Source organism: Manis pentadactyla, chromosome 5 (assembly GCF_030020395.1).
Source record: "Manis pentadactyla isolate mManPen7 chromosome 5, mManPen7.hap1, whole genome shotgun sequence".
In the NCBI taxonomy this organism is placed as follows: Eukaryota; Metazoa; Chordata; class Mammalia; order Pholidota; family Manidae; genus Manis; species Manis pentadactyla.
Genome location: NC_080023.1, coordinates 78,101,809 through 78,125,382, shown reverse-complemented (window position 1 = coordinate 78,125,382; position 23,574 = coordinate 78,101,809). Strand labels below are relative to the sequence as shown.

The window sequence follows — 23,574 nt, the reverse complement described above, 5'->3', positions numbered from 1 at the left end:
ACTTTTCTGTAATAGTTTAATGTAGGGTGGACCCTAAACTATAAGAGAGAAGGAAGAGAAGACTAAACATCTGGTGAGCATATAGCCCCATCCAGAAACAAGCACTTCCCAGAACATATTATAGGAGAACTGCATTACTCCTGAAGCTTAGTAATATATCAGCTTTAGGCTTAAATTAATAGAATTCCAAGGAAGGAAAAGACTCTCAAAGCCATTAGATCAGATGTCAAGTTATATTATATGAACTATTTAAGAGAAGGGACTTCTCCCTTCTTTACGTATTCTTTTATCTCTTAGCATCTAACAGTTTCTGGCTCATAGCAGATATCCTAGAAGTGTTGATAAATATAACTGAATGATTGAATGAATGGTAGTATTTCACTCAACTATGTTCTAAAGATAGAAACCTGAAATTTTAAGTCTAGATACTGGGATGCTTTAATAACTAATAATTCTGAATATAGCAGATTTAAAAAATGATATTAAGCAGTGTACTATGTGGTACAGTTTGAAAAGATTATGCTTTGTTGTTCTTGTTTCTAATATGTTTATATTCTTCATGTTTTAGAAGACATTATCCTTTGACACAACCACAAAGTTTAACATGAGTGTGAAATAATCACATAAACATTATGTTGAAATAAGGAACAAAACCAACTCTAGGCTATTTACCAGCAGGAAGTGGAGCAGAATGGTAACTGTCTGGTTGGGAGATTAGTACTGAGCAGTCCAATTAATCACTCAACTACAAAAAATGAAAAAAATCCTTTACATATGCAGGCTTTTTAAACAAAAACAACTTCGCCTTAACTGCAGCACCCAGCAGCCATTGACAAAGAACAGTGGTTTAAACTATTTAAATAAGGAGTCAGGACACCAAAGGTCAGGTTCAGGATTATCAGGGAATAGAGGTTCCATGTAGCCTATGCTTCTTGCGGCTCTGAACAGTGTGTATCTTCCTATATTAATATCTAACTTGTGAAACTTAAATAACGTGCTAGGCCATCTGCTTCAGGACCCTGAAGGGATGGAATGACAATACTTAGATGGAAAAGCTGTTCTGAGCAGGATCCACTGATTGCAAGGGGAAGATAAATACCATCACCAAGTACTAACATATGATTGATTACACCATATGAGCTAGCACAGCCTCTCATTATTATAACAATGCAAATGGAAAAAATTTATTGTTTTCAAGTTTCTACATCAATTTGTATCATGATGCATAATGCCAACTTTGATTTATAGGCCCTCTCTAAAAAACGATTGGATTTTTAGAGTGGATTAAATAAATGTTTGCAACCCATTTAAAATTAGCAACAAAATAGTAGCAACACAAACCAAACTAGATTCATGTTTTCCACTTTCAATCAAATGGAAATTTGTATGTTGTTAGGTTTGTTATAGTTGTTATTTTTAGAGTGTATTAGCTTCCTAGCAAATTTGAGAAATTGACATTTCTTCTTTTATGGAATCTAAGATAAATTATGATTCATCCATTATAAATTTGTATAAACAAACCCATGAATGAAATAAAGGAAGTGAGAGTTAATTTGCCTGAGGCATTTCAGAGAGAATGAGGAGCTGAGTGAAGTCCTGTGGAACTAAATGTGCTGAACGCAGATCTACGGGCAATGGTGGTTTTCCTTAGGGATGAAAATACAGAACACATGCTTGATCTCTGAGTCTCAACCTAGTTTTGATAAAAATAATAACCAATATAAACAGTGTGGGCTGTGAACCAGATTTTTTGGAGGCTAGGTGATACAAAAGGAATGACACCACTGCTCGAGGACTAGTAAGGAGGGCATGAGGATAAAAGAGCTAAGGGTCTCAGTAACGGCCAAGGTGAAGTTATAAATAGTTCTGGCAGCTAACAGTCAAAAACCCAAGCATGAAGGAAAAGAACTGAGCTCTTCTATACTGTCATCCACACTTCTCACATTTATTGAGTTAGATTGCTTTGTTTGTGCGGATGTTTTATTTGCAAAATAGTGGCCCAAATTATGGAACATCTGTTTAAAGACAGCATTTGCTCTCCTAATAGTTTATAAAATAAAATTGAATGCAATGACTCCTAATGACTCCTAAGTAAAATATAAACTGTTATTCTTTCCAAGATACTCATCACTAGTGAAATACATGCTAGTCTACTTAGTCAGGTTTCATCTATAGAATGTGAAGGATTAATTTATTCACATTGTTAATTGATATATTAGCAGTAGATAGATGACCACTAGTGTTCTGAGAGCTCTACCTGGGTTCATGCTTTTAAGATTCAAGTACAGTTTTAGAAGTTAAATTGGATATGGAAAAAAAAAAGTCAGGGGTCCCTTCTGCCACCTTACCAAAGAATGGAATGAATAGGCATTTCCACTGAATGATTTTAAGTATATGAATTGATTTGATTAATCCATTTCTCTAAGGAGGCAAGACATCACCTTTATTTCCTAGCTAATTATATTCACAAATAAATAAAATGACTATAGCTTATGTCATTCCTGTGTCATCTGTCCCCCATAAAAAATTGGGTATGACATACAAATAAGGAATTAGGAAGATTTTTTATTTCTAAAAGTAGAAACCTAAAAAATAATTAAACTAATGACAAAAACTGCATAGGATGTTTCCTATAAGAATAAAATGAGGTATCAGAAGTTTTATAAATATCTCATATAATGAGAATTATCAAAAAAAGAAAACAAAGCAAAAATAACTAAAGCTTTGTGATGGAAAATACTAAGTTTTAAAATCCATAATCACCACTTAATAGGTGGGTAATATTTGGCAAACTGTTTAATTTACTGAAGTTTTAAACTCCTTGCAGAAAAATAGAAATGAAAATATCTAATTTGAAAACCTAACATGAAGATTTGCTAAATTTCCCTTTTCCCTTCCCTCTAGGCTGATGTTTAATCATACTATATGGAAAACTGAGAGGTATTAAAAAATTATTATGTTATCAAAAGTTCATTGAAAAGCAGACCTCACACTTACACATTACCTATGAGGATTTTAGAAAAACACATCTTAATTTGACATCATAAATTGACATTAATTAATGTCATTAATCATCAGAGAAATACAAATCAAAACCATGATGAGATCTCCTTACACTCATTAGAATGGCTATTATCAAAAAGACAAGAACTAACAAGTGTTGGTGAGGCTGCTGAGAAAAGGGAACCCTCCAACACTGTTAGTGGGAATGTAGACTGGTGCAGCCACGATGGAAAACAGTATGGAGGTTCATCAAAATTTAAAACTAGGGCTCCCATATGACCCAGCAATCCCAATTCTAGGTATTTATCCAAAGAAAATTAAAATAATCACTCAAAAATTTATATAAAAAAAGATATTATAATCAAAAAGATATAAGAACCTCTATGTTAATTGCAGCATTAGTTTCAATAGCCAAGATACAGAAACAACCTAAGTGATCATCAATAATGAATGGATAAAGAAGATGTGGCGTAATATATGTATGTGTGTGTTTATATAATATATAAACAACTTGAGACTTGGAATTATTATTTTCTGTATAAGGAAAGGCAAATTATTTACCCTCTTTGAACCTATTCCCTCATTACTTCTCTGACTTTCAACAAATATTGAATATTCAACAAAATAATGTATGAAAAAGTGATCTAGGAACTTTAATGAGTTATGATCATTACAACAGTACTATTATTTACACAGTGTCATTTGTCAGTTACTATGTTAAAAGCATTAGATAATATCTCCATTATTATTATGAACTTATAAAATAAATGTTACTATAATTACTGTACAAATGAAAAAACTGAGACACGGGATGATTATATCAGCTTACAGTAACACAACTGACCAGTTTCATAGACAGGACTGAACTCACCTTGCTGAGTTGCAAAACTAGAAGTTTTATGTCAAATGCTACTTTGTTCCAGAAACAAAACTTATTATTCTATAATTCAATATTTAGTATCCATTTCCAAATAACAGATGGTTTTTATTCATAAGTAATAGATGTGATTGAGTTCTAGGTCTTTTGAGGACAAATGTATGTGATCTTATAACCTGTCCATGATTGATCTATCTGCTCATTGTACTTTCTGATTCTGACTGGCAGGTACTGTGGAACAATGTATCTCACAGGGCTCTCATGTTGTATCATATTTTTAACCTTATGGTCTTTACAAAAATCAATAAACTTTTATAAGGAATTTGACAAGTTGATGGATTTTAAAGCAGTTCCATGTCTTCATGAATAGAAAAATATCTGTACTTGTTCATTAATATTCATATTTATTTGGCATGTAAGGGGGGATAGATAAAAAGTTCTAGAAACAACATTGAAACATAAATGCAACACCAGCTCTCCACTGGGAGAAATTCACTTTGCTTACAAAGAACTTACTTCTTATGAAGATTTCCTGAAGCAGGCAGTGTGTGCCAACAAAAAAGGCTGAAAGATACTCAGCGGGGAAGACACTCTCCATTTATTTTAGTCACACAAAGCCATTCTAATTTTTTTAAATTCCTTATTCTATTTTTAGCTAACAGTAGCTACTCAGTAAGCTGAAAGTTTACTTTGTGTCCTGTTTCCTCTTAGAAACTCAAGGCTACAGGAAATGCTGGGCCCATACATGAGAAAACAGCCCCTGGAGGTAACAGTAAGGTTTAGTTGGCTTTACCTCATTTATAATGATCCAGTGACAGTCAAAAGCAACCAAATTAGTCTCCACAACCTAGAACAGAAAACAAACAAGTTATCAGTCAGCGTTAATCATGACAAACAAGCCAATCTAAATGGTACACTTGGCAATTGGCAAAAAAATGTACCACGTTAGAAAAGTCTTTGTTACTCAATGGAAATTGGAAAATCATTAGCTAAATGCTGTAGAAGCATTTGTATTTGAGGTATCAGTACACTGTAGACTTGCTAGTTATTTAAATATATAATTCATCAGAAGCCTAGAAAAACATAAGTGTCAACCAAAAATATATATATATAAATAATACTGTATAATTCAAATTACATTGCCTGTTCCAAATAAACTTTGATGATTTTCTGTTACCTATCTGAATATAAACACATATCCCTTCACCATCTGGCTCTAGCTTGACATTCCTCTGAAATTTCCCTGTATACTTGCATAGTGCTGTGTTGTTTTAAAAAGCAAACTGCTCTGTGTTCCAAAGAGCTTTGTACATCTGCACTCTAAGGATATCCAATTGTAAAATTATCTGAATGTAAGGACTAAAAGCAATAAACATTCGATTACCATTAAGTTATGAGTGAGTAATTTTGGTAGCTTTTAGATTGCTAACAACATGTAAAAGGAAAAGCAAACAATGTATAGGTAGTAATCTTGGCTGAATAACTTCGGATAGATTCTAAATGGTTCTTGGCTTAAGTCAAAAAAGGGAAGCCTTGTGTGTGTGTGTGTGTGTGTGTGTGTGTGTGCGCGCGCACGTATGCACACATAGTGAAAGTAGCTTTTGTATCAAAGTTTACATTCTATCCAGTCTTATCACACATATTCTAAGATATTTTCTTATGATTCATGCCATGGGGCATATGGGCATATAATAGGTGAGACTGTTTTATAAGATATTATTCTGATAATTTTAGCAACAATGCTTAAAGATTGGATTTTAAATGAAGATGCTTTCTAATAACCAGCAAGGAGTTGTTGTAAGTGTGAATTGCATGTTGCTGGTTATTCTTTGTCCTACTAGAAATTACTACTGAAAGATGCATTGAATCATGAGAAATACAATTGGAAATACATTTCTTGTATGATTCAATGCTTTCTGAAAGTATATAGTTATTTGCAGAATCTTTGCTTTTTTAAAATTTTGGTATAAAATTGTGTAGTATTTCAATATACATCACATTGGTCTCTGGGACCTTAATGAGGTATATAGATCATACAGTATCATAGAAGTGTGGATATGTTACCTATTTTTAAGTTATTACAATTATTATCATTTTTTGAAACGTGTGATTAGCTTATAGGTGAAACAATGTAGAATATGTGACTCATGGCAGTTTTCATTTTTATCTTTAAAAAAACACTTTACACTAGTAATAGCAGCCCTTATTTCTAAGTTTATGATTATTTTTCTCTAATCATCTTAGACAAATCATCAGTAACTTATTACTAATAAAAAGGATTAGAAAAGAAGTGGGAACTCCGTAAGAATTTAAAGGAATACAAACCAGAGACTCTGATAGAGGAAAATGATTATCTTGTGCAGCAGCATTTATGAAGTAAGAAGAGGTGAGACTTGCAGTGGTAACTTACTGAGAATTGGTCTAGACCATAAAACTTACTCATCTTTCACACTCTCTGTTTTGAAATAACGTTTCAGGCAAAAGCATGAAACACTATAGAGGTACAGGCTCAATCTCATGTTTCAGTAAGAGAAAGACGGCTAAGGCCATGATTCAACTAACTATACCACCCTCCTTTGCTTAGGGTCAGCAGGAAAATCGTCTTCTTTCACTCCATCTTTCATTTTACTTATGAATACTAAAATACATGACAGTTAGCAGTATAAATTTGGAACAAGGAAAAAATTATTAGCACATTACTGTAGATAAAGAAATAAACCATTTAGCACAAGAGCTCGAGTTCATGGAGCAGACCCCACTTCCCTACTCGCTAAGTTTGGTATTGTGCTAACTTGTTTTAAAATAAGCCTCTGTTATGTTGAGACATTATGTTTTGGGTCAAATTATTAGAGTAATTTAGCCTATTTTTATCTAATGCCATTCATTTCCGTTAGTCTTCCTATGTACTTTATCTAACCTTAATAAATTTTAATGGACATACTGATAGTAGTTTTAAATTCTGTGATTTTATTAAGGCATGATTTCAAAACCATGCAATGCTTTTTGGCCTTTTCATGAATATTGAACATTCAGGACTTTTTTTATGAGCCCATTTCTTTGGGGAAGGAAAACAAATTACACCAAAAAGGTACTTAAGATTTGAAAGGTAGATTTTTCGTCTCTTAATTATACACCAAACTATACATGTATGACAACTAAAATCTTTGCATTACTGTGACATCATATTATAAAGAAACTTTGATTTTTTTATTGCTATGTTATATACAAAGAGTTAATGCTTCATTCATTATCTGAGGAACTGTCATGAAAAGCAGAATATACTTTCCTTAGATTAAGTTTAACATCTTCATGCATAACCAAAGGAGTGGCTTCAGTTCTCTGATTTAATTGAATGTTACTAAAAGTGAGCAGTGTGAAAAAGAGGCTAATTAAAAAGGTAACTGATATCTCTAATGGAAGGAGCATTTAATAAAGGACATGAAAAATGACAGAGTCCATAGCCTAGACTTTGGAAACCTAGTGGGCGTTGAGTTGAGTTCCTTCACTTAAATGATTAGTGTAGGTATAGCAAAGATTTAATGTAATTATATATATGTATATAATCTACTGCTATACACTATACATAAACATTTATATATATACATCTATATATAGATGTATATATGTATGCACAGAGAAGTACAATTTTAGTAGAGTTAAAAGAAAGCTAAAAACAAGGGATAATGTTGTTAATGTTTTTCACATATTATCAAACTGAGCTGATATATAGTAAACTAATACATAGTGAACATTCTTAGGAGAGACATATTTACATAAAAAAATTCTCAGCTACATGTGTGGATAACAAAAGCCAGCTAACTATTGTAAATCCTATATCAGTTCATTTAATAATTTATATATTTTTTAGTAATATTAGTCCCTTTCTATTTGATACACTTCAGTCTAAATAATGCCATTCTGAACCAGTGGTATTACTAAGTTGAAGGGCTGAATTACTTCTGGATAAAAGATTAAGAAGTGATTGTAAAGCATCCTAGGATTTTTTTAAACCATTGTATTTATTGCTTCAGTTACATTAGAACTCAAATTGGGAAAATTGTTTCCTTTCTCCATCTTCCTTACCTAAGTATTGCATCTCCTCTTTTAGCAGGAAACATATCTGAAGCCAATGAAAGGCTAAATTAAGCAATTCAATTGAAATTTTCCCTTTTTTCAGTGAGAACCTATTTTATATTTAAGCTAGTTGTTTGTTCTCATTCTGTGGATTCTTATAAGTGTCTAGCAAGTTAGTAAACACTATTTTTTAAACCAAAATTTCAAAAAGTTTTAGATTACAGTTAAATATTGAAGATCCTAAAAAAATATATTTCATTACCAGAATGATAGGAAACACTGCCCAAAAGAGTACATTATTCTGGGTTTAGCAAAAGAAAGTAGCAAGTCAATAAGAAGAAAAAGTTCAACCCTAGTTATCAAAATCAAAGAAAAGAAAAATGGATTGTCTTTGCTAATCTGTTTCTCCTCTCCCTCTTACCCCATGCTTCTCTCTTATCACTACACACGTGTACATTAATAATGTAAACAGAGCATGTTGCATGTTCACATGGAATTGCTGCCCCATCGACATAAAGTAATGTAGTTGAACCAAATGAGACTACCCTGCCTCCCAAGAAGCTGAGGTTACTTTAAGGAAATTGAGTAAAAAAAGGGGGGGGGAAATCGAGTCCCTTCAGGAAGACAAGCGATGAGTAAGGACGGACCATCTGTCACTGGCAGGAACTTGAAAAGTTTGGAATCTTCAGAAAAGCCTGACAATTTACCACCATGTCTTCCATCATTCCCTCTCACATCTTTGGATGTGCTAAATATAAGACAATTGGAAGCAAAGAAACTGCCAGAGCGTGTATTTCACTGGTAATAAATGTGGAACAGTTCCTACTAGCACAAAGGACAATTTAATTGACTAAACAGTAACAGCAACATGCTGTTTTTCACTCAGTCTGTGGCTTGACTAAATTAAGCTTGTTCCCTTTGCAGGACATACTAAACATTACACGTTTTTGCAAAGGGCATCAGTACTCTGAGCACCTACAACAGCAATGATTGCGGTGTCACTTCTGATTCCTGCCCATTCAGAATTGTCAGGTGGGTATCATGAGTGGCCTGCCTGGGGAAGGACACCAGCAGCTATTCTGGAACAAATGGCCAGAGAAATATAAGAGCTACTCCTTTCCTGCCTCCTCGGCAATAGCAATTCTGTAGCTTCTCTTAGTCTTTTCTAGGACTGTTTGACTGACAGAAGGGATGCAACTTCCACTAACATTTGTAAGCATTCGGCTGCCAAATATATTTAGAAATGCTAGGTTAAGCAAAGTTAAAGAGATGTCATTACTGCATTATTCCTCCAAGCTTTTCACATATCAGTAATGTAGTTAACATAAAAGACATATTCATAAATAATATTTTTTCATTTATTAATATTTTCAGATATGTGGCTTCAGATTTATGAGCATGAGCTCTAAAGGAAGAGTCAAAGCCTCCATTTTCTTACAGTGTGGCTTTGAACGGACTATCAACCCTGTAAACCTCAGTTTCTTTGTCACTAGGGCCAATGATAGCGCCTACATAAGAGAATCATAATGAAGAGTAAATGCATGATGGCACATGGCAAACTCCCAATAAATACTATACCCTCATATTTTAGTTAATAGGCTTTATGGAACTCCAAGAATATAGAATATTCCAAATGGATGTGACTATGGAATCAATTTTTCCTACTACAAACCTCATAGGATTAGTAGTTTTGGGGAGAAGTAGACTAGAATGAATGTTAATTGAGCCATATATTCTAAAAGTTCTAAAATTTTATTGAAGCATCAAGAGGAATTTTATAATTTTAAAATCTGAGACTTATAATAATCCTACAGAAAGCACAGCCAACAGAGGAAAATTTCCACAAAAACAAATACATGGAAAAATTAAGAAGGACAAAACAAAACCACTATACTCTTCTGCAAGATAGTATAGAAATGGAGTATATCATGAATAAAGTTAACAGTGTACAGTAGAATTTTCACAAGGGATCATGGATTTAGAGTATAAACTCTATGTCCAGTTGCCTGAGTATCCTGTATGGTTAAAGTACCAACCTATACTACCACAGATTTCTGCTAAGAAAGCCAAATGTAATTGAATAGTATAATTCTGTGAAATGCAGAGTGATAATTCAAACCTCTAGCGTTCTTAAGGCATAATAAACATGTATATGACCCGGGATTCATTTGCACTGCTTGGTTTTTTGGTAGCTTGTTTCTCACTAGAAGAACTGAAGCCACAGTGCAAGGAGACATGGGACTATTTGTGTAGATTTCATTTTTAAATCCCAAGTATGCCCAGCAGATGGCATCAGTAATCCCTTGAGCTGATAGTGGGCAGCATGGGGCTATTCTGAAATGACTGCCTTGTTTGCATTTCCATTTGAGCTCAGCATGGATCCCCAACACTCTTCTGTTCTTATCCAAGCAGCCACTATCTGCCATCCCACTCTGTGCCTTTTGCTTTAGAATCTCTGCTCTGGTCTTCCAGCTGGAAGACCGCAAATACCTTTCATCCAAATCCTCTTGCCACTACTGCCAAAGTTATTTCATAAACGGATATGCTAGAATTATTGTTACTGCGGTGCAGTTGGGTCTTCCCACACCCCCTGGGAGATGGAAATACGCCACTGCTGAGATCTGGCCAACAGTATGCTACCTGCTATGCTTCTTAATATGGAAAGATGGGCACTAATGCAAGAAAATAGAGAATCTGCGTTTATTGTATGATGTAGACTGACATTACTTTGTCCTATATTATTGAACAGAGATTGAATAGTGGTTAAAAGTGAATTAATGATTTCAATACTTTGCCTGATGAGGATATAGAAAAAGATTTGACAGTTCTTGCAAGTGCAGGAGACCGCTGTGTTCCTGTTTTAATTCTGTTTGAGTTTCTGCTGGTTTCAGAGCTCTTTTAGATGTTGCTGTAGTGATTTAAAGTATGTTATCCTAAAACAATTAGGAAGAGTAGTGATAGTTGAAGAACCACTCATCCCTTGTCTTGCCTGTTTTACCATCTTCTAATATGTTAATCTTTGGCACAAAAAGGGAATTAAGTTAAAATATTCATTTTTTATAAAATAGCTAAATGATCCTTGGCAGAATAAATTAATTCATAAGTAAAACTGGCAAACAAATAAATATGAGATCTTACTTGGATTTCATCAGGATTTAAAACGATTTGGGGTCACATTGGCACTTAAATGCTGGGATTTATGAAAAAAGGTTTTCTTGCTGTCTTGAAGCAAATAAAGGGGGAAAAAAGGCATCTTACAGAGAAGCCTATCGACCACATCAAAATGCAACCTTCAGGCCCTTCACCACTGTGAACTTCATGCCTTTGCTTTGTCCCTTTTGATCCTTCTCTATCCTTTCCCCTTGACAAAGTGTTTCTCACAATTCAAAGACTGAAGTAAATGTCAAATTCTTTCCCACATCTGTCTCTGTAACCCCAGGCAGTATTGTCCTCATGCTTGTGCTTGTCTAACACTCTGAGCAAACTTCTATTCCAGCTTTAATTAAATTGTGTTTAGCTATGTACCCAGCTGTGAGGGCTATTCTGGGTTTAATATCCCTCACGCCCTCTTTTTCAGGTGGAGTCACTTTCTTGCCGGGTCCTCCGGTATGGCTCCACCTTGCCTCCTGGCTTGCTCTTCCTCCCCAGGGAGACATGCACACGACTCCCTCCTTCATTTCATGGAGGTCTCTGCATGCACATCACTTCATCAGCATGATTCCATGATCACCCAGCCTTTCTTCCCCCACGCACTTACCCCACACGAGGCAGACACACACACTTAGTTACTATCTCTTTCTGTGCACTAGGATTTAAGCTTCACAGAAGTAAGAATTTCATTTCGACTACCAGTCTCTAACCTTAGAATAATTAGTGACATACAGTTGGGTCTGAGTAAAATTTGTTGCCAGGCACAAGGCAGATTTTCACTAAATGCTGTTTGTAAGAAAAAGATAACTATATATATAACCTAACTCATGTTTATATATCTGTGTCTGTCCTTACTTCCCCTGGGACTAAATCACTTGATAAACCTGTAGTGAAAAGAAGTCATTAGATGGCATTTAATTACAAATAAATAAATAAATAACCGGAAAATGACTCGTCACATTTTCGCAGCTGAGGAGATCTTAATTACTTATGTGGTAATGAAATATAGAAGTATCATATTTAAACTCTCCATAGTCAAGGACCTCAGAGTTTGGAGGCTAAAAGGCATTAGAAAAAAAAAATTTGAATAATTGGACTTGAGTTCAAATTCCAGATCTCCTTATTGACATTCAGATATGTTATTTACTCTGAGTCTCAGTCCTGATTAAATAAACAGTGCTTTTTTTCACAGCTATGTAGTGAGGATTAAATGGGTGAATGTATCTAAAGTACCTACAATATTGTAAGTTCTTTTCTATATATAATAACTTATTCAGTGCTCAAAGTGTACTTATGATGTGAGCACTACATTTATATCCACCTTACATATGAAGAAACTGAAATAACTAACCCAAATCACAAAGCCAGTTGTGGAAGAAAGAATCAATAACTTGTAAATGTTCTTCCTACATCATGTTTTCATAACCCTTTTTATCCAAGTTTCAGAAACCATTAGGCTTTATTCAAAATTAAAATAATGACTGTTAAACTGAATATTGTAGAACACTGTGTGTATACACTAGAGCTTTGGGTATTTGAATTCCACTGTATAACTTACTTACAACTTTGAGAGAGAGAGAAAGAACCATGGAAGAATGTGAGAAATGTAGGTGATTTCATCTACCATTCTACTACACAACCGCTAGCCTTGAAGTGGTGTAAGAAAATTTGCTTTTCTTTCAGTGAGTCTTAGTTTCCATATTCTTTTCAGAATACAAGCAATTGATCTACTGATGAACTCATCAAGCATTTATATGCATATATAAATTGTGCAGCCAATGTTTAATCACAGTGTTGTCTAACACTCTGAACAAACTTATATTCCAGCTTTAATTAAATTGTGTTTAGCTATGTACCCAGCTGTGAGGGCTGTTTGGTGTTTAATGTCCCTCACGCCCTCTTTTTCAGGTGGAGTCACTTTCTTGCTGCTCCTCTGGTATGGCTCCACCTTGCCCTCACTTTGCCTCCTGGATTGCTTTTCCTCCCCAGGGAGACATGCACACGACTCCCTCCTTCATTTCATGGAGGTCTCTGTCCCAGCTTTCATCATAACAAAACTTTTGATTGTCGCCATAGGACAAAGGGCCAAAAGCTTCTAGAAGAGAAAAGCAACACTGATTCTTAGATATTGTGGCAACAAGGTAAAAAGGAAATTAAGCATCTTTTTTCAGTAGTTAATTGGTTTATACCATTCTCTGTGTAACTCAGCCATATTCTGGGTTATCAATAGCTCATCATTGATGAGGCCACTCTGGAAGCTGATTGTTACTCATTAAAAGACATTCCTGGTTCAATATTCTTTATCCTTGGGCTTTTATAATATTTCACAGGGATTCTGCTGAATATATGTTTAGAATATCAAGAAAGGTATAAAATGCTGATGGTTCTAGAATCAAAAGATTTCCCACAGAGGAAAAAAATTCAAAAGGACTTATTAATTTTGATATACAAAGTATCCAAAAGAAAAATAAAGAAATGTAAAATATGAACTTCCATGGCCATATTCCTAAACTAATTTTGTTGGTCATTCTCAAGGCATTTAAGCTCACTGGAGGTATGATCCCTGAACATTTTACAAAATCAAAACAAGACCATTAAGTTTTCTGTGGTTTCTAAATTTCTTTCATGGTTTCTTCTATAAAAAGTATGCCTTGTGGCCTACTGTAAAATATGTTTTCAATGATGTTGGACTTGACAGCATGGACATTTTCCAGAATTTCAAGCAATTGACTCTCCCATCTGTGCTATTTCAGTATGGTGAAATATAAACCATCTTTTCCTCGCCACTGACAAATCACCTTATGGTGTTAGAACTGTGTTTAGTAACAATATGTCAGTTGAAACTGAGGCACCAACTGCTAACTGCTCAAACAAAATGTCATTTGTTGAACAGAAATACAGAGTTTGACAAAGGAACCTATGCTATGATCACATGATAAAAGAACATTCAAAATCATCTGACACTTTTTAGAGTTTTCATTGATGTTGAACCTCTTACTACTTTCTTTAAAGTTTTTAAAAAATTTATTTATAGGTACTTTTATCTTCCAATGTTTATAATTGCACAATTTCTACAAAACGAATAGAGCTATTGTAAATGCCACTTGCATGTCTTAGAATACACTATTCCATTTTCCCTAGAAATGGATCACACAAATGTATGGTATAGGGTCACTACAAATTCACCACTTCTAATCCCTACCGGACACTTAATTCTAACTAGCCATTTGTCTGCTTGTGCATATGTTCAGCTTCACTCGACCCTCATACTCCATGGCAGTCAACCTTTACCTGGGTTCTTTAGTCCATTTTCCTAATGACATTCAACCTTTACCTGGGTTCTCTAGTTCATTTTCCTAACGACTTCACAAGCACCTGTGTTTCCTATTTAAACAAATAATTAATAAGGAGCAACAGGTAGAAATGGTTTCAAGCCCTCAAATTTCTGCCCTTCTAAATTCAAAACAAAAACAAAAACAAAAACCAATACTTATTTGAACAATAATAGCTAACATTTTGGAACTGTGTATTACCTATGAAGAATAATGGTGAACATTTTAGCATTTTAGTGCCTCTCTTCATGTAAGTCTCCTAACAACTCTTTGAAGGTAGTTGCTATTATTTCCACTTACAAATGAATACACCCCTTCGTAATTTCATTTCTCCCCTCTCTTCAGAGTAAAATAGGCAGTCTTCCAAAAAAGGAAATTAATCATTTCAATAGTGCTGTCCCTTTCTTCTTCCTTCCTTAGGGAATCTGCAGCATCAGTTTATCACCACACTCTTGTGCTTCCCACATTTCTCCACTGACCACCTATGGGGCTCTATATATTTTTTTCCACCTAACACATGATCTCTTAACCAACTTCTACAATCTTCTCAAATATTGCCTATGATCACCTTCTCCTCTTTTACAACTCTCATCATTCACATCTCAGTAATTCCGGCTCTGTCTACAACTCTCTCAACTCCTCTTTGTTATGTCAGGCCTCTGTCTTTCAGGATCCCGGTAGGCATAATTATCATCATCACACTAAGAAGTCTCCATGATTAGTGTGCTCCTCCCACTATAAATTTCTTCTATAAATGAGGATATGAGCCAGCATCACTGGACATATCTAATTATATCTAAATTATCTTTTTGTGTACATTGTCCACCATTCTTAAAGCTTCCTGAAGCAGGGATGATGTTTTGTCGACTTTATATTCTCAACAGATAACTCTGGATCTGATTCAAGATAGACACTAAATGTACTGTGAACTGCATGAAGCTATCATGTTGAAGGTTACATTTCCCCCTCTCCCATCAGCCCATGTGAATGGCCCTGCAACTGCAGGTGAAAACACTTAATAGCATACTGACACAATTCCCACCACAGGAGCTTGTATCTCTTCTCTTCCTGAGGACTTCCTCCAGCATATTTGGACACACACAAACATAACCTAGAAGTGGGGATATGTTGCCATCACTGGAGATCAAATCTGAACCAGCGGGGATGGGAGGAAGTGGATAATGCTCCTGTCTCCTCGCATGCCAGTAGGATAACTCTGAGGTGTATTCCAAACAGTTTCTTAGGTTCCCCACAGGATTTAGTCCCACATTTGTAACCCATTCTTGGTTACCCACTTTTGACTGGCTTTTTCTCTTTGCTCTCTTTCATGTTTGTCACTTCACTTGTGCTGTTTGGGACCGATTCCCTAATAAACCATCTGCACCCAAGTCCATGTGTTAGGATCCATACCAGTAACTCACACTGAGTCAATCTTCCTACATAAAAACAAACCACTTATTACACATATACAGAAAATAGTTCCTATAGATAAATGAAGACATTCTTGAGCAGGAAAATTCTTGAGAAATTAAAATTCTTCACAATCTCTCCATAGGAATTGCCTTCCTATAATAGATTGTTGAAACACTCTCATAATTCTAAAAAGCTTTGATATTGCTGTGCACATTTTTTTTTTTTTTGTATTTGGGAATTCTTCACACTGGAGATTCTCAATTTTAGCATGCATTAGAATCATGTGGATGGCTTTTTAAGCCCAGGTTGCTGGGCCCACCCCAAAAGGTTCTGATTTAGAAGTTCTGGCATGGAGTCTGAGGGTTTGCATTTCTAACAAGTTTCCAGTTGAAGCTCATGTTGCAGGTTTAGTGAATCATTTTGAGATCCATTGCTTTACAAAAAGCTCTGGTCAGGGACTGAGTGTGATGACTTGATGTTAATTCTGTATCCATTCAATTAACTTGACAAAACCATTCAGCCTTTTGAGCACCTGAAATATACTAGACACAGTACTAGTATGGGAGTTGCTTCATCGAGCAAGTCAGACTTGGTCTTTGTTCTAAGTGAGCTTTCAGCCTAGCTCCTCTGGATGCTGTTAGGAATATAAGAAGTGTAATAGTGCTACCAGTCTACAAGCAATGCTCCAGTAGAAATGACTAAGGACATGCACTTACATAGGAGGAAAGACAAAAGCCTTGCTTCAAAAAGAGTTACCTTAAGCCTATTGTTTAAAAACAACTTATTATTTGAAGTAAACTTTTTTACACACATTAAAGTGTACTCCAATCATATATGCACAAATCATACCTTTACACAAATTATTTTGCTCATGTGTATTTTCCATTTGGGGTGATGAGTTATTATTTATAAGAACTGAGTTTTGGGGATTGGTAAGCATAAACGTTATTTTGATTTTTCAACCATGTTTTTTGTGTGTTTGTTTTTCATTTCCAAGTGATAAATTCAACTTTGAGTACAGGCTGCCCATCATATCCTGAAATAAATCATTGGATTTGCCTGTTCTTTATTTCTTACATGCTATTTCAGTCTCAACAGTGGCAATCAGTTCAGCTAAGTTGTTAAATAAATGACGTGTCAAGGTTTGCTTTAACTAACTCCAGGCAGATAAGTAGAAAACAAAATTCTGGAAATTACTGAATTACTATTCTTTAGTCAGTTTTTCTTTTGAGAATTAATTTTTATTACGAATTATAGAATGGATATAAGGTATGTTTTGTCACTAGAGTTGAGGCAGAAATGTGCACAATTGTGGTTCATAATTCAAACGGTAGTCTGAGGATATGTGCCGGTACTTTCTTGGTTCATTTTGAAGAGTTACGTACTGATTTTGAAACTACCATATGTTTCACAGTTTACTTAAAGTTCTTAGCACTATTTCACCGCATAGCTTTTTAGCATAACTTCACAGTTTAGCAAGGTCAGAATACAAAAGTAAGAAAGTAAAGAAGAATTCATAGATAACAATCCCCTGAACTCCCACAGATGCAAAGAGATGCACTAATGGCTGCGATTCTGAGGGCCACCTGTTTTCCTCTCTAGAGAAATTTGAAAACAATTATGAAGCAGCAGGTTGACAAACTTCATAAGCCTTCTTTCCAAGATGGCTAGATGACAGATGTATGGGAAGACTTCTTCAAGAGTATTATGATAGCACTTGCTCTTATGAGAATTAAAGGCAAGGATATAGTTGAAATAAACATCATTCTCTGAATTGATCACCACAGTTGTTGAAATGGAGTGATATTTGTTTGGTTTCTTTTGTAGACTAACTGGTATAACAGAGTTTAAAAAATACATACATATGTGTATGTGTGTATATACACACACATGCTTATATATACACACATACATATACATGTGTGTGTGTGTGTATATATATATATATATATATATGTGTGTGTGTGTGTGTGTGTGTGCCCCACTATAGACTAAGTCATTGTTACCTAATGAAGCAAGGGCATGCAGGAATTGAGTTTAGTATGCTTGTTCTTATAGACACATTTCATTTTGATTTGTAGTGTGATCAGTACAGTTAGTTCAGGATAGCTTTCATATCAAAAGAAAATTCCTTTCTTAAGATCTACTCACCCCTTATCTTTCAGGTACAAAATTGAAAAAATCAAAAAGACACTTTCATCTTACTATATGTTTTAAACAACTTACTAATGTGTTTATCATTCAAGTTGCAAATTTAATAATTTAAAAGATAATGCATTTATTAGAGAGGCTATCTTTTGTTTTTGTAAAGACGGAGTTTTGACCTATAATAAGATTTTTTATCTTTCAAGTTCTTTAGTTCTTGAGTTATGAAATTACTTTCAAGTAGATCTTTTTCTATAGTTGGTTGCATCATTTTGTTAAAAAGCAAAATGGTATTAAGGCTATGGATACAGTTCCTGTGTAGGTTAATTACTCCCCTTTTCCAAAATCATGGTTATATATATAAGACACTAGTCTCAACAAGAAGAACTGAAGGTTAACCCATCACCATTGAATTTTCAAATGCAGAATGTAAAGGGTAGAATGTCGATGTTATAGAGAGATGTTGCAAAAGCATAAAAAGAATGCTGAATGGTCATATGTAAATGGAGAGAATACATTCTGAGGATAATGAGCAATTTCTGGTTGGCATTTTCCAGCACACAGTGGAAAGATGAACTTTTTCTGAAATACTATTGAAAAATAAGACATATTTAAAATAAATTTTGAATAAATGGAAACCTGAGGTTGATATTTTAATGCAACTAGTTACATATTCCTTGACACAAAGAATTGATACACCAGGGCAGATTGGATTTAGACAACAACATCTGGGGACATACAGAGGACAGCTAGTCAAATCTGGACATGACAAAAAGAAAAAATATGTGTTTTAACAATTATTTTTTAAATAAGATTTTTAGAAAATAATCTTTAGTGAAAAGAGATTGAAGATTCATAATGATCAAGTGTATGATTAGTGATTTGTAAAAACACTGCTTATTTAAAGAAAATTTTATTAATAATTTAAAAATTACATACCATTTAAAAATCATCAAATGGGTTCATTTATATTCAACAAATTAATGTTTCTAATTATAAGGCCACAATAAAAGAACTCCTCTCAACACTCTAGAAGCACAAAGGAGGACAGCTTACTACTGCAGTTACGGTTCTGGTGTCCAGACTGGAAGAAGCAGAGAAGCAGTATTACCAACTTACCTGTAACAGGGCTGAATTCTTTTTAGGTACTTTGTGTTTTTTTTGTCACAGAATAATACTTTTAAAATGTAAAGACTCTCTTCAGTTTCAACTTCTTTTTCTAAAAAATTAATTAGAAGCTCTATTTAAGAATAATATAGGTATCTTATTCTTCTGATTTTCAAAAATTTTATTGAGCACATACAGTTTATGGTACATAGTTAACTCTTTTTGAAATTTTTCATGCTTAGAATTTTATCATTTTATTCTGAGCTAATAATATCTAAGATTAATTTCCTGATAATATTCCTCAAATTGTTTTGCACTTTTTGATTTTCCTTAATTTAAAATCACAATTAACTTGTAAAATGTTACTGAAATCACACTGCATATATATTTGAAAATTATATTTTTACTTTCTTTTACTTAAACTTGTTTTGTGATAAAAAGTTTCCACAAATTCAAAATAAAGAGTTAAGTTAAAGACTCAAAACATTGAATGAGAATTGTGAAAAGAGAAAAAAAAAATAGGTCAAAGGAGATCTGGCTTTACAGTTAGGAGTGTCATTTTGCTAAATACAATGACTTTTTTTCTCTGTTTTTTACTTGTATTTGTACAAGTTCACACTACTGGGGAAATCTTTCTCTTTAGCTTTGAATATGACTTTAAGAAAGCTAAAAGAGAATATTCCAAGTGTAAAGCTGTTCTTGAGAATCAAGTAGAGGACACTTTTAGGGTTGAGAGTTGGGTATGGTTTGCAACCTAGAACATTCCAGATATTGGTTTTTTGAAATCCAAACTATGATTAAAATTTTCAGGTGGTTCACTAAAATGTCAAGGGCCAGCTAATCCATCAAACTTCTGAATGTAGATGAGGTGACAGCAAATCTTGAATAAAGAATGACTTTTTTCTTGAAATCTGAATTGAGTTCTCTTCATTAAGTCCAATGGCTTCTCCAATTTATAGAAATCAATAGTGGCTTTTGAGATAAAATTTCATAAAATATAGATATCTGTGTTAAATTCTAAAGATATCAAGGGTGTAAAGACACTAGATTTGTTGTTTTAATAAAAGGGAGACAAAAATGCTAGACTACTCCCTTTCTTAATGGAGGTTTGGGGAACATTTTGTGGAACAAATCAGGACATAAATAAAGAGAATGAAACCATTCAGCTCTCTGACCTATGTACATTTAAAATTTAATACAAAAGATAGATGCAAAGCCAAATCGACAAGTTTGAACATTAGATGTTGTAAATATGCTCATCCGAAGAGGACAACAAAAATCAGCACCAAGACTTGGGGGTGTCATTCTCGGAGTTCAAGGAGAAGAATATCTCACTATAGGAATAGGCAAGGAATTTGGTCTGTTGTAGGCTTTCTATTACATTAATCATTTTTAAAAGCTACTACTTTTCAGCAGCCAATAACGGAAATATTTCCACAGGTTTTAAAGACTGGCATTGAGTGACGATATTGAAATTCCAAATAAGAAAGTGTTTGAAACAGAGGCTACAAGATCTTTGTATAAAATTTTTCTTAAAGATATATATATAGTTTGATGAGGTACTGAACAAAACAGTAAGGTGATTCAGTCAAGGCATACATATTGATTGAACAGTCAGAGACTGCCTGGAACCAGAAAAAAAAAGATTACCTGGTCATAGTAATAACAATACCAAATAGGGTTTAGTTACAAATGTGTTAAAATTATTTTGGGAGGGAAGGGTGAGTTTGTGTTAGATTAGGTATATAAGCTAGATTCTCATCCTCCATTTTAGTTTGTCAATAGATATCTGAAAAAATCAGAGAAAAGCAGTTTGAAAATATTAAAAATATTTGGAAAATATCACAAGTAGCTGAAAAAAGAAATACAGAAATTGAAGGTTGCCTTCATAAAGTGGGAAGACAGGTTAGGGAGGAGTGGGGAAACAACTCCTGCTTTTCATTATTACTTTTATAAACACTTTTATATTTATTTAAAATATTTATATAAAAACTTTTATATTTATTGAGTGAATATGAAATTTTGATAAAAATACAATTTATTTAAAAAATGTATGCATATTCTTTGATCACACTATTATAATGAGGAACTGTTTTTAAAATAACCTACAGAAGCAAAATATTTTAAAAATAATTTTTGTTAAAATATGCTAAAAAACCACATTAAGATGTCATTAATATCTACAGTTTTAAAGCTTGTTATCTTTTTGAAGGACAATACTTCATGTTTATATTACAACTATTAAATATATCCCTCATATTGTGAAAGTAAAACATCATCAGCACCTCTGTTGCTGACCCTGCCATATCTCTGTGGATTAAAAAAATTGATTTGAGTGTCTGCAGTCAATTAAAACTGTGATATCCTATAGAGAATGTTTATTATTTTCTTGCTGCTTTTATTATCTTCTTCAGGAACAATGGCATTCCCCCGTAGTAGATCAAAGATCTTTGGGGAATGACTATTCTACCATAGATCCTTTTGAAATTCACAGTGACCAAATGACAAAAATACTTCTTAACACAGAGAGGGCTTTAACAAGAAAGCAAAAAAGCAAAACAAAGGCACTTTTAAAATTTCTCCTTGAAATCTCTGTTTACGTCTATATGGGGACTTTGATTCAAAATAAATACAGAGGCATATCAAAATCCACTGAGGTTAATAGGATAGACTGATCATAAGTGTATTGCTTCTTCAGACATGCTTTGCTTACCATAATTATCTATGAATATTTCTTTAATAGTAATTGAGTGAAAACTGGATTACTCAAGATAAATTGTTTTTTGGGCACACTGAAGTATCTGGGAACAAGTACCTGGGAAACTTGATAGTCCTAGGAATTCATACATCTCTAGGGACTTAAGAGATTTGTGAAAATGTACTTGTGAGGTTTTCTTTGAGAGAGAATATGGTAACTGAGTGAATCCTGTTGACTGCAGAGGAGAGGAGCAGAATTGTCATTTCCATGGAGAAAGATAACGCATGTCTAAAGCTAAAGCCAATAGAAGCAAACCCTGGGAGGAATGCACAAGAACACTTCACGTAAATAGGCCACTTAGGTGAAACTAAGTGGTACTGCTCACCACCATCCTTTAATTGTCAAAGCAGGTGTCTTCAAGAATACCCAGAGCCAAGCAAAGCATTCTATATCATTTATTGAGCACCTAAAATCTGCTGGGCTAGTTTCATCACTCTCCTGGAGCTTGCCTTTCTTGGTCCTGACTAGGCATTTCTGTTTAAGGAGTCTCCCATCTGGAATACTTTTAACCCTTTTTCTCCTATCCAAGTTATGACCCTTTTTCTTTCAATAAACACTGGCACCGAACTTTTTTACTAGGAAGTCTTCCCCATTCACAGTTATTGCTCCTTTTCTATCTGCCCAGGCAAGTAGTGTGCACCGTTCAGTTAGGCACCTATCCTACACATCTAGAAACTGCTATTTATGTTTTATATGAGAAGGGGTACAGTGGAAACTACATGGACTTAAAAATCAGTTTTATTTAAAATTTCACCTCCATCACTTTATCTGTTGAATTTGAACGGATTCTCGGCATCTCTCAGACTAATATATCTTTATCTGTAAACTGGGAATAACGCCAACTGAGTGGTTACATGGATTAACTGATAGCGTTTGTCCCCTGCCCTGCTCAGTGCCTGCACATGATAGCATGAGACAAATGTTCGGTTCCTTACCTTCCCTTTTAATTCCTGGCTAGATTATGAAATCCTGAGGACAGAGAATTGCCTAACTTACTTTGAATCCTTTTCAATGCCGCCAGTAATTAAGTACCCTGTGGGCACTTACTAAACACTTGTTTGAACGAATGTATCAGCTGGGAGCCACGAGGAATCCCTAATGGGCTCTCTATTGAGTGTTCTCAGCAGCTACAGGGACTCTAGATGTTTTAGAATAAATCCATCACAATGCAAACATCTATTGATTGAGGGCCAGTACTATCATTTTTCAGCATTGAGGAAAACATGTGTATGTCTTTAAAAGGGGGCAATAAAATCGTTATCTTGACCTCATGATGTATTGTTTGGTATTATGTTCAACTTACAAATTTGACAGGCATAGATCAAAGGGAAAAACAAAACTGCAACTGAAGTGTGCCACTTTTTCCAAGGTTAGAGAATCTCCTTTATTAATAATCCCCAAATGCAGCACCCACTTTCCATACTGGTAAATTGCAACTGAGTTATTACATATATATGCTGCTGTACCTCAGATAACAAACACAGAAATTCATCGTTCTCTACACAGGGCACCTAGTTAACCTTATTTTCTTCATTTTTCATTTCCATTTTAATTCTGCTCAATTGATAAGACAACAAACCTCTGAAATGTAGGCAATCCACAGTGCTAGTGTAGGGCTCCTCAAACTTGAATGTGCATCTGAATCACTCAGAGGGCTTAGTAAACACAAATTGTAGGGCTCTACACTCAGTTTCTGATTCAGCAGAGTTAAGGTG

General features: G+C 34.3%; 1 protein-coding gene across 1 annotated transcript in view; it reads right to left on the bottom strand.

Annotated features, from left to right (window-relative positions):
* The window catches only part of GRID2 (glutamate ionotropic receptor delta type subunit 2), a 1,430,685-nt gene that overhangs the window by 514,338 nt on the left and 892,773 nt on the right, over positions 1-23,574 (bottom strand). The window contains exon 5 of the mRNA XM_057502448.1: positions 4,674-4,727. Coding sequence (XP_057358431.1) covers positions 4,674-4,727 — 54 coding nt within the window. The remainder of the gene's footprint in view (positions 1-4,673; positions 4,728-23,574) is intronic.